We start from the raw sequence: 16,433 nt of genomic DNA on the forward strand, positions 1-16,433 counted from the left end.
AAATGCTGCGCAAAACATACACACTTATGTGAACACTCACAACACATATTTTCTTTTAGAAAGACCAAAATTGAAAAGAATAATTGATTTCCTTATTGTGGGGGGAATTATTATACGTTGTATGTTTTGCATTCTGTGCCATTTCTGCAAAGGGGATGTTTTCTATAAGTCCCTGATTCACCACTAGGTGTAGCAGTCACTTCACCCTTTACATCTTAGTATAGTTCTAGTTTCTAGTACTATTCTGGTTTCCTTCTTGTTGTTGTCTGTGACATCTCAGACTGGACTCGCTCAACCTTCAAAGATATTATGGACAACTTTCATTTTCAATGGAACATAAATAAATATTGCATTAATGCCTCATGTCTTTAAACTAACGTGTGCAATTAAATGATACAAATAATGTAGAGTGTGCCATTTCAAGGTGAAATGTCCATTTGTTCTTAATTTATTCATTAATCAATTAAATATTTCCAGTTACTGCAGTGACCAGGGTATGGCATATGTTGTGATTGAGAGGGGTGAAAAACACAGCAAAAAAAGACCAAACTGTTCAGATGCAACATCACAAATTATTTCAGAAACATATGCTAATGGATTTAAAAAGTCTGCAAACATATAACAGGTTGTTACATATGTAATGGGGTTTTAAGGCAGTACAAGGGTTGAAATAATAAGTAATGTATTTTTCTTGTATACTAATACAAATAAAGTACAGAATGCATCTAGTGTATGAAATGAAAATATTGTTAAAGTGATAAAGGAATAGAGATACAGAGAGGAAGCCATCTTTGCTGTACATATATTAAGAAAGTGACATCTGAAATAACCATCGTGTAATATAACGCATTAATAGCTGCATGCTACTTAAATCCATCATGAACCATCAAATCCAAATGTGCTGAATTTCGAAATCTATGACTTTGAAAAGCACTAAATTTGACATTAACCTGCTATTGAGATTGACTTGCTTATTTCTTAAGATAAGATACCATCCTAATAATTTGAAATGATGTGCATGAAACATACATTAAATTACTCAATGACATAGAGAGAATGTTAAACAGTGAATCCAAAGAAGTCTGAAGTGGCCTCTTCTCATTCATTCATGTTTCAGAGATTCTTCAGGGTCGATCACTATTCGCCTGTGGAAGTTGGGTTATTGTCTAGTTTGAAGGCGGATTCTCACTTGCAATCGGAGGAGGGATTTTGAAAAAACTGTAGAGAGCTGGAGTGAAGATGAGAACGGTGCCCAGTATGGAGACGGTAAGAAACGCCCACAGGAAGATCCTGTCTAACACCTGGGCCACAAACTTCCAGTCTTGTACCACCTAGAAAACAGAAGAAATATGAAATAGTACGAAAAATATAGACATTGAACCCTACGATACCAGACTGTCTAGATCCATCTCAACCCACCTCTCGGATGAAGTGCTCCTTGCGGATGTGTCTGCTGATGTAGCGCACTGAGTAGACAGCCTTGTCCAACATGGTCGCCCAGGCCTCGTCCTCCTTCCCTTCGGACGCAGTCTGTCCACGGGCTCCGCTGTTGGCCCTCTGGCCTCCTTTCCGACCTCCAGAGCGGGGCTTCATCTCAGGGCTTTCGGGAGCCAACTCCGGGTAGTGGTAAAGGTCGGTGTGGCCCCGCATGCAGAGCAATCTCGGCAGCTTCTGAAGGAAGAGATTACGGACCCACGGCGACATCGGGTGGTAGGTGGCCGAGGAGCGGTGATGGACGTTGATGACGAAGACGGTGACGATGATGGAGAGCGTGACGAAGATCATGATGAACAGCAGGTACTCGCCGATGAGCGGGATCACCTTGGAGGAGGAGGGAATGATCTCTTCTATGACCAGGAGGAAGACGGTGAGCGACACAAGCACAGAGGTGGAGAGCGACAGCTTCTCTCCTTCATCCGAGGGCAGGTAGAACACCAGGACGGTCAGGAAGGACAAACCCAAACAAGGGAAAATGAGGAAGAGCGTGTAGAACAACGGCAGCCTCTTCAGGATGAAGGAATACGTGAGGAAGGGGTACGTGTACATGTCGTCCTTCCTGGTGCCCCTGGCCCCAGTGGCACTTAGGATCTCCCACTCCCCATTGTCGAAGAAGTCCCGTCGATCGACCTGGTTGTCGATCAGGACCAGGTCCACCATGTGGCCGTCGTACGTCCAGGAGCCGAACTTCATGGTGCAGTTCTGGCGGTCAAAGGGAAAGAAGGTGACGTCCATGGTGCAGGCGGATTTGTAGCTGGCAGGTGGCGTCCAGGTGATCACGCCGTTAAACTTGACGATGGCTTTGGTCATCAGGGAGCCCTCGAACCGACCGTCAGCACTGAAGGAACGTGGAACAAGAAGCTTTTTAGCACTTTTTGCGGTGTGTTTACTGAAAATGTATTAACTGATTGAAACTAAACTATTACATAAATGTTGTTTTTGTATGTTAGATTGCAGCTAAAATGAGAGTATTGAAATATGTCTACGTCTTAGTTTCCACACATCAGTATATTGACGTTTTGTTACTGTTATTAAAGTTAAGTTATTCAAGTTTCACATGATGCTAATGGTCAGTCCATTTGCAACATTAAAGCCGTCTTACTTCTCATAGAGGACGATGTCTGGGAGCCAGATAATTTCAGATGGGACTCTGATGGAAGTGATCCCTCCATATTTATCTGGATTCCATCGCAGCTTGTAATCGATCCACTCCTGGTCATCAGCAGAGGACACATAATCCAGTATTGTTAGTCCTATACTAAACATTTCTGTATTAACTGTTCTGTCAAGTTGAGGCTATTTGACAATACTACAAAAAAGGCCTGTGTTTTACAACCAAGATCAAGAGTTTATCATGAACCAAAACTGTCAGCCAAGAACAATGTTTAACAGTGTTTACTGTAAAATACAGTAGCTAATCCATATAAATACTATCATGTTCTGTCTTATAAAGCTGTTAAGTATGTTTAACTATTATCCCGGAACATTTGGATGCAAATGGTAAGATTGATAGAAAGCGTTTTGTCTCATTTCGTTTCTATGTCTTGCTCACCTGCCACAGCCAAACGTTAGTTGTCATGAGCTGGTTCTTCTCATCCTAAAGTGGACAAAGACAACGTAATATTTAGAAAGGAGAGAAAGATCCCTTGCAGCGAGATCACAAAGATGAAGGCACATTATCGAAATTCAATCGAAAGGGTTTACACATCACAAAAATTCAATACGTGTAATTAAAACCTTCAATCGCTCCCAACATTATTTTCAATTCTTTGATTTTCTGATCAAAATCTACAAAGACAGAAAAAGACGGAGTGAGGCTCTGATACATAAAAAACATGATACAGTAAACATCAAAATAGTCAAAAGCGTGCAGATATTGGTAGATTGAGATCATCTAAATTACCAATATCAGTTATGTTCACATGTTTATCCCTCAAACGAAAAGTAAGAAAATCTCCTGCAGGTTCTGGAATGGGATCTGGGTGCTTCCATCACAATATTCAATTTGATTAGTTTGATGATATGAGAAGCTTGGTAGAAAATAAACAAATCATGCTTTTCCCCTGCCATGAAATTTAGACATAATGTAATTGACCCGTCTTTGCCACTTCCTTTGTAAACAGTAAAAGAAACATGAAACCGAGTTGGGTGCAATGAACCCTGAAGCTGAATGCAGCGGGAGGTAAGTAGATGAAGACAGAAATGGAAACATGAGAGTGGTTAACACTGGTTTATTTCCACATCACTGGAGGTGAGTTTGAAAAACAGGGGGGAAGACTGAGAGCAAAATACCTGAGAGAATATGAGCTGTTCAGTCGTATCCAGACCAGGCCCCAGCTGTCAGACTGAGTCTGATGGTTTGGTGATCACACAGAGCAGAGGTGAACCATAATCTAATACACAGCCAGAGTCGCCCGGGGGACCGACACAGAGGAGCGTTTGCTCTTTCTCTGGTTAGCTCTCTTTCCAAAAATCATTCACCTTAATCTTTCTGTTTTTAACACAAATGTTGGCCGAAAGGACGAGGAGTTGAATCCAAACCGGCCGAGATGAATATTTAAAGCCTCGAGGAGAGGCTCCTCCATTAGAGTCCTCCATTTTCTTCCCTTGAACACCTCAACCATCTCAGCCAATCAAAGACACGCCTCTGAAATATTAAAGGACCACTCCGGAGACAGAGACGGTTTGGTTGTGGATGTGAAGAGTGTTCCAGATCTATTTCAGGACCACAGAAAGCTCTGCCCTGTAAAGCTGCCAGCGGCCCGTTTGGTTTCAGCCCCACTGACAGCGACACTGCTCGGCCCGGGAGAACCAGCCCGTCCAACTGAGGTTCTCAGTTAGACGAAAACCGGTGTTCTCTTTTCTGTTCTTCCATGTGTGTTGGCTCTTTGTATTCTTTTGACGGATAAATCTGGAGTCGGTCCGTGTTTTTGTTGTTGTTCTCAACTGTGATCACTCTTCGGCTTCCCTTCCATGTCTGCGGCTCTCAGTCCCGCTGATTCCAAAATAAATCGTAAAAAAACTGCTCACTGTATACACACGAGACTGCTTTGGTTTGTTTAACAAAATCACTTGAAAGCAAATGCTAAACGATGTGGTAAAACAATTGAGCCCTAAACGTTTTACCAAAATGAAGCTAAAAAGGAGTAAAATGTTACACTTCTGGAGACTATTTACAGATTTGGAGTTGCTGGACAGTTGGACAGTTTGGATTGACTCCAATTACACTACAGTGCACATGATTGTTGTAATGAAAAACATTTTTGACCATACATTCATATGTGTCGTTTTGAGATAAAAATAGAAATTGATATGGGACATACAAAAAGGCTTTGAATACACACATAGAACTGACTCTTGTGACCTCAATCATTGTTGGTTTCAGTAATTTCATTCTATTTGTCGACTATAAAGAAATATAGATTAACCTACTAATCTATTAACATCCACGTCATAATGAGGTTAAATAAACGGTCAATGGTGTTGAGTTTAACTCCAGATAATTAACATTAGAATAGATTAAAAATAACCATGCTATTTAATAACTTTGAGGGTTTTGAGGGAAACACAATATGTGCTTGTAGTTTATATCCACTAGTGGGATCCAAACTACAAAAGAAGCTCAATTCAGACGGGAAGACTGTTCTTGGCCGTAGCTAATTTCTCATACATTTACTAATCCCTAGTTCAGCGCCTCTTTTCTATCCAATAATCACAAGGAATAGATTCCATTGTTAGCCTTTGATCCTGCTGCTATCTCTTTTAAAAATGAGCATCTCTCTACCTTAAGTACGTCAATGCTGTACATTGAAATGTGCTTGTGATTGCAGGTGTCTTCTCACCACATCCACCAGCTGGGAGATCTTCAGTCCAAAGCGCACCCGGACGGTGTCGTTGGCGTGCTGGATGGGCCTGACCCAGCGCTGGTACCCTTGGAAAAGGTTCCTCATGAGGGCGTCCTCCATCTCCGCCAAGGACACAAACTCACTCGGAGCTGGAATGCAGAGGAGGTTGTGAAGTAAAAAACATTAGATAACAAATGCTTTGTGTTGGTTGGGGAATAAAGTAGGATTAATTGGAGTAAAGCTTTCTTGCAGACAAAATAAATAGACAGAAATCCAAAATCTTTACTTGTACCATCATTTAGGTGGAGAATGTTAGAAAATAACAACTATCTCCTAATCACTGTTGTTGAGTATATTTTTCATGTGTTTTTTTAAACTAGTTAGATATTGTCTTTAAAATAGGCCAAAGGTCTAAGAGTTTTCTTTGATTCCTTTACATTAAAATAGTGAGAATTTCTTTGTCCTCATTCCTCGCCTCCTCATACTTAAAACGTATGTTTCAGCACCATGGACACAACACTGCTTGGAATGAGATGGATTTATTGTCAAGATTGTAGTTTAGCTTTGTCTTCCCACTTCAAATTCAGCTAATCTTCCCCCAAAAAAGGCCATTTGCAGAGATCTATAAAAGCATTCAGAACTTTCTGTGCGTTACATCTCACTACAAGGGAGAATTGGATAATGCAACCCTTTGTGGTGTCACACATTGAGGGGCGGGGGTCAGATATGTTGGGCCGTCAGCAGTCAGCCTGAGGTGATATAATGTCTTAAGGGCCGGAGACAGTAATGTTGACGAGAGACAAGCAGATATGACGTCAGACCCCAGGGATGTCCAGTGCGAGAGCTGATGTTTGTGGTGAGGGGGAGTGGGGGGTTCTCTTCTGGCTTCACATGTCTTCACATGTCTGTCTTTGTCTGACCGGATCAATGTGTGAATAAAGTGACAAAGCAAATCTAACACCAAAGGGCATTTTAGTTCTCCCGTATCAGCTGTGTCTGAGCTGTCAAGGACTCGCTGAGAGGTGCTGAGAGATGGACACTGACATCGGACACCTGTGTTCCCGTCTTTCTGCAGCGCTGCATTCGCTCTTGAAGCAGCTTAAAATCAGTGGAAATGATTTTGATAACATTTGATCTTTTTTAGTAAATAAAGTAACATGAATTGAGCAGGTTGCACTTTTTGTTTTGCGTACATGGTCTCTCCAAAGCTAAACGATCTCTGCCCCCCCCTTCCCCCTCCTTCCCCTACAATAAATGTATAATTTAGAAAACACATCGGAGTATCCTTACCGTGGATCTCGGCGAGGGACAGCGGGCATACGAGGAGGAGGAAGAGGACGGTCCACTTCATGATGCTGTCCTCCAGTTCCGACCGAGCGCTCGCGCAGCCTCCTGCTACCACCGGTCCAGCTGGAGAGGAGGACCACGGCGCACGCAGCGAGCTGGCGAAGGCACCGAGGTGTCCATCAGACGGGGTCCGCACCGTGCGCAAAACCAGCCGTCCCGCTGCTACACTTGCACACGGAGCGGGGGACGCCTGTCGGGGTGCATGTGGCCGGTGTAGGTGTGCTGTGATGGAGAGCGGCGGTCGGAGGAGGAGGAGGAGATGGGGGGGGGGGGGGGGGGGGAGGGGGGGGGGTAGACGGGAGGGGGAGGGATGCCCGGGTGAGGCTGTTTTCCTGTTTCATTTAGCAGACGCTTTTATCCAAAGCGACTTACATTACACTTTAAACCCATGGCTTTTTCACATTTTGCCCGGGGAGCAATTAGGGGTTAAGTGTCTTGCTCAGGGACACTTCAACATGGAACATGTGGCAGCCTGGAATCGAACCACCAGAATCAGAAACGTAACGCACGTCTCTATCTTGTTTCTCTGTGTTGTTGCTATTTCTATACTGTGTGAATACATATTATGATTTTCCTGATCAGGACTATGAAAAGGGAGACGGGAAAGTCTGCAGGTTATTTAAGAGTAGATTTCGCTTGACCCTCGGACGAACTCTCCCATTAATGACTTACATGTTTTCCTATGAGTACATCATTGGGATGTGTCGTCATTGCTGTTGTGTTGCCAAAGGCTGGATGTCACAGACTTGGTAAAAAAAACTACCTTATTCAGTATAATAAGGGCTGTAATTCCACCAGTAACAGCCCATAATTAAACTTGCATGCGTAGTGCGATCAGCTGCGTGTCTCAGTGCCTCTGCTCCTCCACTGGAGAGCGCTGATAGGGACACGCTGTAAAACAGGCCATGGCAGGAGAGGCCTTGTCTAAAAATTCCCTCTTGCTTACATTATTTGGGAGATTAGACCTACTAAAATCACAAGTACTCAGATGCTTCAGTACAACGTAGTCAAAGTCGGAACTGGCTGCAGGAAAAAGTCAGTTAACCATAAATGATGCTCTAATTTAAAAGCGCATCGCTCAAAACTTTAGCCTAACCTGGATATCAAGCACTATTCACCTTTTACGTGCCCACTGAGAAGAAACACACACACTTATATGTTAAGGTTGTGCGCCCATGTTGTGTCCCATCAGCGAACGAACACACTCTCAAATCCAGATGTCTCCACTCGGTCAGCCATGAGGGGAATGTTGTATCTCCTGGTCTGTTTGCATACATTACACCAATAGACGCAGCATGTGAGAGTGCAGCTGAGGGAGACTCAAAGAAGGGAGTGTGGCTACAGTGTTTGTGTGCTGGTGTCGTCAGTGCGGCAGGTTGAGCAACTAAATGCTGCATCACAGTTATGTAACACTTTTGATCCAGTTTCTTTCATTCCTATCGTTCTCGTCTTTTTCCCCCTTTAAACACACATGATGAAGCAAAACTGTAGCTAAAACTCAACTATGTCTGATTCACACGCAAAGAAGAGAAAAAAAAGGAAAAACACAGACAGCATCGCAAACCCGTTCAACAATCAATAATAGTGGGGACATTTTTCCAGGTCCAAGTTCATGTCCTAAAAGGTGTGCATGTCAAATGGACATGCCAAAAACTAGAACCTGACATATGACATAAGGCAAGGCAAGGCAAGGCAATTTTATTTGTATAGCACTTTTCATACCCAAGGCAGACTCAAAGTGCTTCACATTATAACATTTCATTCAATAAAGTTAAATAAAATGCAGGAATTAAAAGACAATTAAAAACAGCAAATAAAATTATAAATTAAAATCTTTTAATCTTTTAACATAAACCCTGATTAAAGTAGCAATATAGTTCAGTTTCTTGTTGAGATGCTTTGAGAATCCACCTCTGAAAGTGATGACTCCCACCAACACAAATGAGTTTGTGCTGCTTGAAGGTGGTGAAGAACTTAATTTGAAAGAAGAAACGTCCTGGTTCCTGTGGAAGTACAGACTTCATAGAGAATAGTTTTCTCTCGCATTCCAGTAAAAACTGCTCAGGTTTTTCTGTGAATTATAAGTAACTAGGCTACAATTTCTGGAAAGAGTTCTCAAATACAGAAACCTGTGCAGCTGACATCTTAAAAGCTGAAAAATAAAAGATGCATGTTTAAATTTGGGGATTTGGTTGATGCAGGACACATAATACAGACGCACAGACTAACGCACGCTAACACACACATTATGCATGCATTTTGAAGTTAATCGGGCATGAAGCACACTTTTGTATGTCATTATTCGCTCTCTGAATGTGACACACTCTCTCTCTCTCTCTCTCTCCTGCTCTGTGAAGTGAAGTGACGGGGATAACGGGAGGCTGATTATCACAACGAAATTATCCTGATTTTCTGCTCCACTTGGAGCTGTGGGGCGGGCAGCTGCTGCCTCTCGGATCGTCCCTTCCGCCTCTAATCATTCGGAAACATAAATTCTCGCGGGCTGGAAACCTGCCGGTCCCTTCCCAGACGACCGAGTGTGTGTGTGTGCGTGTGTGTGTGTGTGTGTGAGAGAGAGAGAGAGAGAGAGAGAGAGAGAGAGAGAAAGACTGGGAAAGGGCAATATATATTTTCTGCAAATATGGGTGTTTGCGTGTGTTTGCCAGACGTTCAAGCTTGTTTGTGTGTTGTTTTTGTTTTCTCAGCTGGTTGATGAACTCATAATTGCACTTTGCATAATTTACTCGACGCAGAACATTTTTATAAATGAGAGGAAACACAGTCACGTCTCTTGTGGTTTCAATCAATCTTGATCTGTTTGTTATTTTCAGGATTAAAAATGGTGATGAAAGCAGGACAGGCATTCTACAAGGGGAATCTAATCTCTCTCAAGCTTCAAAGAACTAAAATCAGTGGTCTCCCACATGCTGATACTGTAAGCTCACTAAAGCAGCAGCACTTCAACCGTAAACCTCGATAACCTTGAAAGCTTTGGTTGAACGCTCAGTCAGAGTCAAAGCGTCTTTTAGAGGAAACTATTTCAAAACTAGAAAAAGCATTTCCTGCTGAAAATGCGTTGGAATGCAAAAAGCTGAAAGCTGCACTGAATATTTAAAAATAGCTGAAAATACAGAAAGTTGAAGGGAATTTGAATACATTTGGTGAAAAGATTAGAAAAGCTGAAATGAATTTGAAATTGCTGAAAATACAGAAATGGGAGAAGCTGAAAGGAATTTCAATAGATTTGCTGAAAAAGCAGAAATGAAAACAGCTGAAATAAATGTGAAATATTGCAAAACAGAAGTTGCAGGAGCTTAAATGAATTTTAAAAAGTACAGAAATAACAAAAGCTGAGATGAATAAAAAGAGGTTTAAAATTGTTTGTAGTAATGTTAGTTGTAATTTGGGTATTAGTACTAGCAGTAGAAGTCGGTTTAGTATCAATAGCAGTAGAAACAGCTGGAATACTGATACTATTAGCCATAGTAGTATTTTTAATAACATTAGTAGTAGTTGTATTAATAGCAGTAGAAATACTAGTAGTATGGTAGTAGAAGTATCAGTTGTAGTTCTACTAGAAGTACTAGTAATATTCGTAGTGGTTATAGTAGTATTTGAAAGAGCAATGCGTATTTCAACGAAACCGCTTCATGGTTAAGGTACAGATAATCATTCAGGCTTTTAGTTTGTAATGATGGAATTGGGTGAGGGGGGGTTGGGAGACAGAATGTTTGTTATTCAAACTAAGAAGTTTTTAATTAATAGGCCTCATCACAAACATTACAGTAAAAATTCCCTCCATGTGGCTTTTATTTTGAAATTATTGGATTGGGTGGGTTGGGGGGGTGTAGATAGAGGGAGGGAGGGTGAGAGGGTGAGGAAGGGAGGGGTGGTGAGGAAGAGATAGAGGGAGAGAGAGAGGAGGAGAAATAGACAGACATACTGACTGACTGAGTGATTAACAGTGAGAAGAGGTCAGGGTGGAGGGGGGAGGGGGGGCGAGTGTCTTTATCATATTGGTCTGTTGACAGAAAGCATAGCTGCGTCATGTGACTCCACTAATCACGTCATTGGAGCAGCTGTGAGTCACACACAGAGATACTGCAGCGTGTTTACGAGTAACCACGGCAACGGCGCACCTATTGGATTGGGTGGGGTGGGGGGGTGTAGATAGAGGGAGGGAGGGTGAGAGGGTGAGGAAGGGAATGGTGGTGAGGAAGAGAGGGAGAGGGGAGGAGAATTAGACTGACTGACTGACTGAGAGTGATTAACAGTAAGTAGAGGTCAGGGTGGAGGGGGGAGGGGGGCTAGTGTCTTTATCATATTGGTCTGTTGACAGAAAGCATAGCTGCGTCATGTGACTCCACTAATCAGGTCACAAGGAGCAGCTTTGAGCCACAGACAGAGATCCTGCAGCGTGTGAGCGAGTAACCACGACAACGGCGCACCTATTGGATTGGGTGGGGTGAGGGGGTGTAGATAGAGGGAGGGAGGGCGAGAGGGTGAGGAAGGGAATGGTGGTGAGGAAGAGATCGAGAGGGAGAGGGGAGGAGAATTAGACAGACTGACTGACTGACTGAGTGATTAACAGTGAGAAGAGGTCAGGGTGGAGGGGGGAGGGGGGGCGAGTGTCTTTATCATATTGGTCTGTTGACAGAAAGCATAGCTGCGTCATGTGACTCCACTAATCAGGTCATAGGAGCGAGCAGCTGTGAGTCACAGACAGATCCTGCAGCGTGTGAGTGCTCGTAACCACGACAACGGCGCACCTGTGATCATTAACGATCTGCTGCAAAAGACAGAGACATGGCAGCAAGTTACACAGAATCCACACCTCAAACAAATGGGAACCAGCGCAAAACTATAACAGCTATCTAAAAAATACGGCGTTTGTATGAGACCCAAGACTCTACCGAACGCGTGGATGTGTTTTTATGTCTGTCCGGTAATAAATACGGCTCCTATGGCCGTTTACAAAACGTGTACCTTGTGGATTTTTGTGAGAAATATGTCGGCAGATTTGTATTGGAGCCTATGGGGCTTTTGGCAGAGGTTGTGTCACTCAAACACTCCTTGCGCCAAAACTAAAAAAATCTGGGATTCCATGAACACATTAATCCAATCAGCACAACCATACCCTCATTAATCTGAAGAAATGAAGCCTCTAGAGTGTATACTTTGGCTGCAAGGACAGAAGTTCCATACTTTTTTAACCAGATTTCTGCGCTGCTTCAGCCTCTAGCCCGCGAGCTCTCCACTCTAGCAGACGCAATACACACTCATGTAAAAGTCAGAAACGGAGCGAAAAACTAGTGAAACATAATCAGTGATTATGAAAAAAGTACAATAGATATCAAGAAGCAGTTTTTTTCATAAAATAGTTGAGACTTGTGTGAACATTTGAGAGTTGAAATGGTGTCTGTAGCTGAAAGATTCGCGAAGCTGAAAAATCTGAAAGTTGAAGAAGTTTAGGAGGATTTGAAAGCAAACTCCATTTGAAAACCATGTTAAAATATTAATGATTATTGATTTATATAAATTCAAGCATAAGAGGTAGAAAGCTGAAAAGTCATAGCCCTCAAGCCAGAAAGGAGCTGAACATTTTAATATTTGAACGGTTTAAATAGCTGAAAGTGTGAAGGAGTTGAAAGGTGCCGCGGAAGAAATAGAAGAAGCTGAAGAATAAAGATTCGAAGAACAATACTTGGAATGCATCGTTAATGCATTCCAACAATTAATCAAACTTTTAAGTGATCAGATGTTTAAATCCCTCCCATCAATAACACAAGATTTCAGTCATTTGATATTTTAATCATTATAAAATACCAAAGAACTGTGGAGCAAAATAGATGGAAGGATTCTGGCCATATCAGAGGAGAAAAATCACGAGGGACTTTTTCAAAGCTCACAAAAGGAATGGAAAATAGGGAAAGTGGGGGACAAGGAGAAAGTGGAAACTCGGAGACCAGTGCATTCTGGGATGGATGACTTTCAGCGTGAAATTAAATGGTAATCATACAAGAGTTTAATGTCAGTTACGGCCGGTTAGTAGCAAACTGCGATTTCTCATTTCAAAAGACACACATACATTTTTTTTTGTCCTCATGTTTGTGTTTCTGTGTGTATCTGTGTGTGTGTCTGTCAGTAAACTTTAGTCCAGAGCCAGTTCGGAGACAGTGAATGAACTCTGGCCATCAGATGTGAGTCAGCTGTGCTTCGTGTGCACGTCCCATCGGTATTTCTGCGTTGTACGTGTTTGTGCATGTGCTTCCGTGCAAAATCATGACAGTCCACCTGTGTTGGTCAATGTGTAAATATGTATTTAATGTAACTATGTATTTGTGTAAATTTACATTTGCATATTTTGGGGGGGTGTTTGGTTCATTGGCCTTCATACATGAGTCTATGTATTTGCCTGCCTGTGTGAGGATGTGTGCTTCAACGTCTGTCGACATGTATGTCTACGTGCTCGAGTGATGTAATGACGCTCCCGCTTTGCACCCTGGGGTGTCAACGAAGAGGACGGCTGGCTCTCTCGTTTCTCAATGTCTCTCTCTGTGTGACAGCGCCCGTGAGCACTTCACAGTACCAGGCGTCCGCGGGGAGAAATCGGTCTCCATTTCTAATCTTGAGTAAGAGGAACGTTGTGTACCGTTCAGTTGCCTCCGGACAAGATGGACCTCATCACATGTACGTGGTACATAGTACAGGTCTAAGTAGCATTTCTCCCTACTGTTACAATTTAAATTCAAGTGATCTACGTCATCTGCAAACTCCCGCTGAATCCTTCAATGTGAGCAATAGAACAATGTTTTTACACATGTAGCTATTTTAGGGTAGTGTATTGTGAGGGGTCAGGACTTCGACTCAGGTGCAGAGCAATAAGGCAACAGAGAATTCTTTCAAGGTTTGGAATCTTTTACTAGGTGAGTAAACTAATGCAAAACAAAGGGGGCACAGGCAAAGGCGGAATCCACACGCTCTTGTAGAAAACAAAAAAGAGAGCCTGGCAACAAAGTAGAAACAAGATTACAAAAACAGCACTGGGAATTTAACAACAAACATGTACCTCTAGGAACGACAAAAGATAACCTGACACAGACAAGTGGGGAACTGAGGCTTAAATACAGGTGGGGGTGATTACAAACTAAACTCAGCTGTGGGGGGAAACTAGATACAGGAAGTGCCGTGGTTACAAAAATAAAACAGGAAGTTAATCTTCAGTCTCTTCGAGTCGTCACAGTACCCCCCCTCTAGGGGCGTCTCCAGACGACCCAGCGTGCTCGGGAAAGCGTCGATTGAAATCCCTGATGAGGGATGGGTCCATGATGTTGCCCGCCGGTTCCCACGACCTCTCCTCTGGGCCGTACCCCTCCCAGTCCACTAAGTACTGACAGCCCCTACCCCGCCGTCGGACTGCCAACAGTCGCTTCACGGTATACACGGGGCCCCCGTTGACGAGTCGGGGGGGCGGAGGGGGTCTGGAGGATGGGACCAGTGGGCTCTCCTTGACTGGCTTGACACGGGAAACATGGAACGTGGGGTGAATTCTCATGGTTCTGGGGAGGCGAAGACGGACGGCTGCCGGGTTGATCACCTTGATTATTGGATAAGGGCCAATGAACTTCTGGGCCAACTTGCGGGACTCCACCCGAAGAGGTAAGTCCTTTGTAGACAGCCAGACCCTTTGTCCAGTTCGGTAACGGGGAGCAGGACTCCGATGCTAGTTTGCCCGCCTCTGGTACTGCGCCGATGCGCGAAGTAGGGCGCACCTCGCTCTTTTCCAGGTGAGGTGGCATCTGCGGACAAGGGCATGGGCCGAGGGAACCGAAACCTCCCCCTCCAGGTTGGGGAAGAGTGGGGGCTGATAGCCATACACGCACTGGAAGGGCGAAAAACCTGTGGCAGAAACGGGTAAAGAGTTATGGGCATATTCTATCCAGATGAGATGCTTACTCCATGCCTTGGGGTTCTGCGAGACTATGCAGCGCAACCCAGTCTCCATCTCCTGGTTGTATCGCTCTGTCTGGCCATTGGACTGGGGGTGATACCCAGATGATAGGCTGGCCGTGGCCCCAACCAGAGAGCAAAACTCCTTCCAAAAGTGCGACGTGAATTGCGGGCCCCGGTCAGAAACAACGTCCTGCGGGAGACCATGTAGCCGAAAAACGTTAGACAGGAGAGCCTCTGCCGTCTCCTTGGCGGAGGGTAATTTTCTCAGGGGGATGAAGTGAGCCATCTTAGAAAACCGGTCAATGACTGAGAGGATGACTGTATTACCTTCAGAGGCTGGGAGACCAGAGACGAAATCAATGGAGATGTGGGACCATGGCCGCCGGGGGGTGGGGAGAGGCCGGAGTAAGCCAGCTGGTGGACGACGTGAGGGTTTGCTCTGGGAGCAGACAGGGCATGCAGCAACATACTCCCTCACCTCCTTCATCATGGCAGGCCACCAGAACCGTTGTTGAAGAAAGCTCAGGGTTCGGCCGCTGCCCGGGTGGCAGGTAAGTTGAGAGGTATGTCCCCAGTGAATGACCCGGGACCGCAGGGACTTGGGAACAAATAGGCGGTTAGGTGGGCAACCCTTGGGGACTCTTACCCTCTTGAGAGCTCCCTTAACCTCTTCCTCGACTCCCCATGTCACTGCCCCAACTGTGCAAAAAGGGGGCAAGATGGTGGACGGTGCAGCCAATGGAGCGTCCGGGTCGAACAGTCTTGAAAGGGCATCCGGCTTTGTGTTCTTAGATCCTGGACGGTAAGAAAGAGAGAAGTTGAAACGGGTGAAGAATAAGGCCCACCTGGCTTGTCGGGAGTTGAGTCGCTTAGCTGATCTGATGTACTCCAGGTTCCTGTGGTCGGTCCAGACCAAAAACGGATGTTCTGTCCCCTCGAGCCAGTGCCTCCACTCCTCTAGGGCCAGCTTGATTGCTAGTAGTTCTCGGTTGCCCACATCATAGTTTCTCTCTGCGGGCGACAATTTCCTGGAAAAGAACGCACATGGATGAACCTTATTGTCGACCGCAGAGCGTTGGGACAGTACTGCTCCCACCCCAAGATCAGAGGCATCGACTTCGACAATGAATTGAAGCTTGGGGTCAGCATGAGTCAGGATTGGGGCGGAACAGAATAGCTTCTTCAGGCCCTGGAAGGCCTGTTCTGTGGCCGGGGTCCACTGAAAGCTAGTAGCCGTGGACGTGAGAGCATGGAGAGGGGCGGCTATGGAGCTATAATTCCGGATGAAACGTCTATAAAAGTTAGCAAACCCCAGGAATCTCTGCAGTTGCTTGCGGGTTCCGGGCTGGGGCCACTCTGCTACAGCACTAACCTTTGCAGGGTCCATCCGCACACTTCCTGACGACACAATAAAACCCAGGAATGACACCTCTGGGGCATGAAATACACACTTTTCTGCCTTGACAAAGAGCTGATTCTCGAGCAGTCTTTGGAGAACCTGGCGGACATGTTGAGTATGCTCCTGCTCTGACCTGGAAAAGATCAGAATATCATCCAGGTAGACAAACACAAATCTGTTTAGCAAGTCCCGGAGTACATCGTTCACTAAGGCCTGGAACACCGCAGGGGCATTAGTCAGACCAAAAGGCATGACCAGGTACTCGTAGTGTCCGCTGGTCGTGTTGAATGCAGTCTTCCATTCGTCCCCTTGCCTAATACGCACAAGGTGGTATGCATTCCTGAGGTCGAGTTTGCTGAATATGGTTGCGCCTTGTAACAGCTCAAAAGCAG

The 16,433-nt window shown here is 44.6% G+C and overlaps 1 protein-coding gene across 1 annotated transcript; it reads right to left on the minus strand.

The window, feature by feature from the left end:
• Window positions 1–425: 425 nt before the first annotated feature.
• Window positions 426–6,942, minus strand: LOC120816964 (neuronal acetylcholine receptor subunit non-alpha-3). The gene is made up of 6 exons (XM_040172663.2): window positions 6,633–6,942; window positions 5,340–5,491; window positions 3,050–3,094; window positions 2,600–2,709; window positions 1,420–2,335; window positions 426–1,331 (listed from the first exon to the last, which is right to left on the minus strand). The coding sequence occupies exons 1-6, from the start codon at window positions 6,691–6,693 to the stop codon at window positions 1,167–1,169; spliced, it is 1,449 nt and encodes a 482-aa protein (XP_040028597.2). The 5' UTR covers window positions 6,694–6,942; the 3' UTR covers window positions 426–1,166.
• Window positions 6,943–16,433: the final 9,491 nt, after the last annotated feature.

This window comes from Gasterosteus aculeatus, chromosome 4, assembly GCF_964276395.1.
Source record: "Gasterosteus aculeatus chromosome 4, fGasAcu3.hap1.1, whole genome shotgun sequence".
In the NCBI taxonomy this organism is placed as follows: Eukaryota; Metazoa; Chordata; class Actinopteri; order Perciformes; family Gasterosteidae; genus Gasterosteus; species Gasterosteus aculeatus.

Excerpts from the sequence above, each read along its gene's own strand:
- LOC120816964 (XM_040172663.2), bottom strand. The coding sequence starts at position 6,693 with ATGAAGTGGACCGTCCTCTTCCTCCTCCTCGTATGCCCGCTGTCCCTC. Across the intron at positions 5,492-6,632 it reads GTCCCTCGCCGAGATCCACG|CTCCGAGTGAGTTTGTGTCC; the intron begins GTAAGGATACTC and ends TCTGCATTCCAG. Across the intron at positions 3,095-5,339 it reads TCTCCCAGCTGGTGGATGTG|GATGAGAAGAACCAGCTCAT; the intron begins GTGAGAAGACAC and ends TGTCCACTTTAG.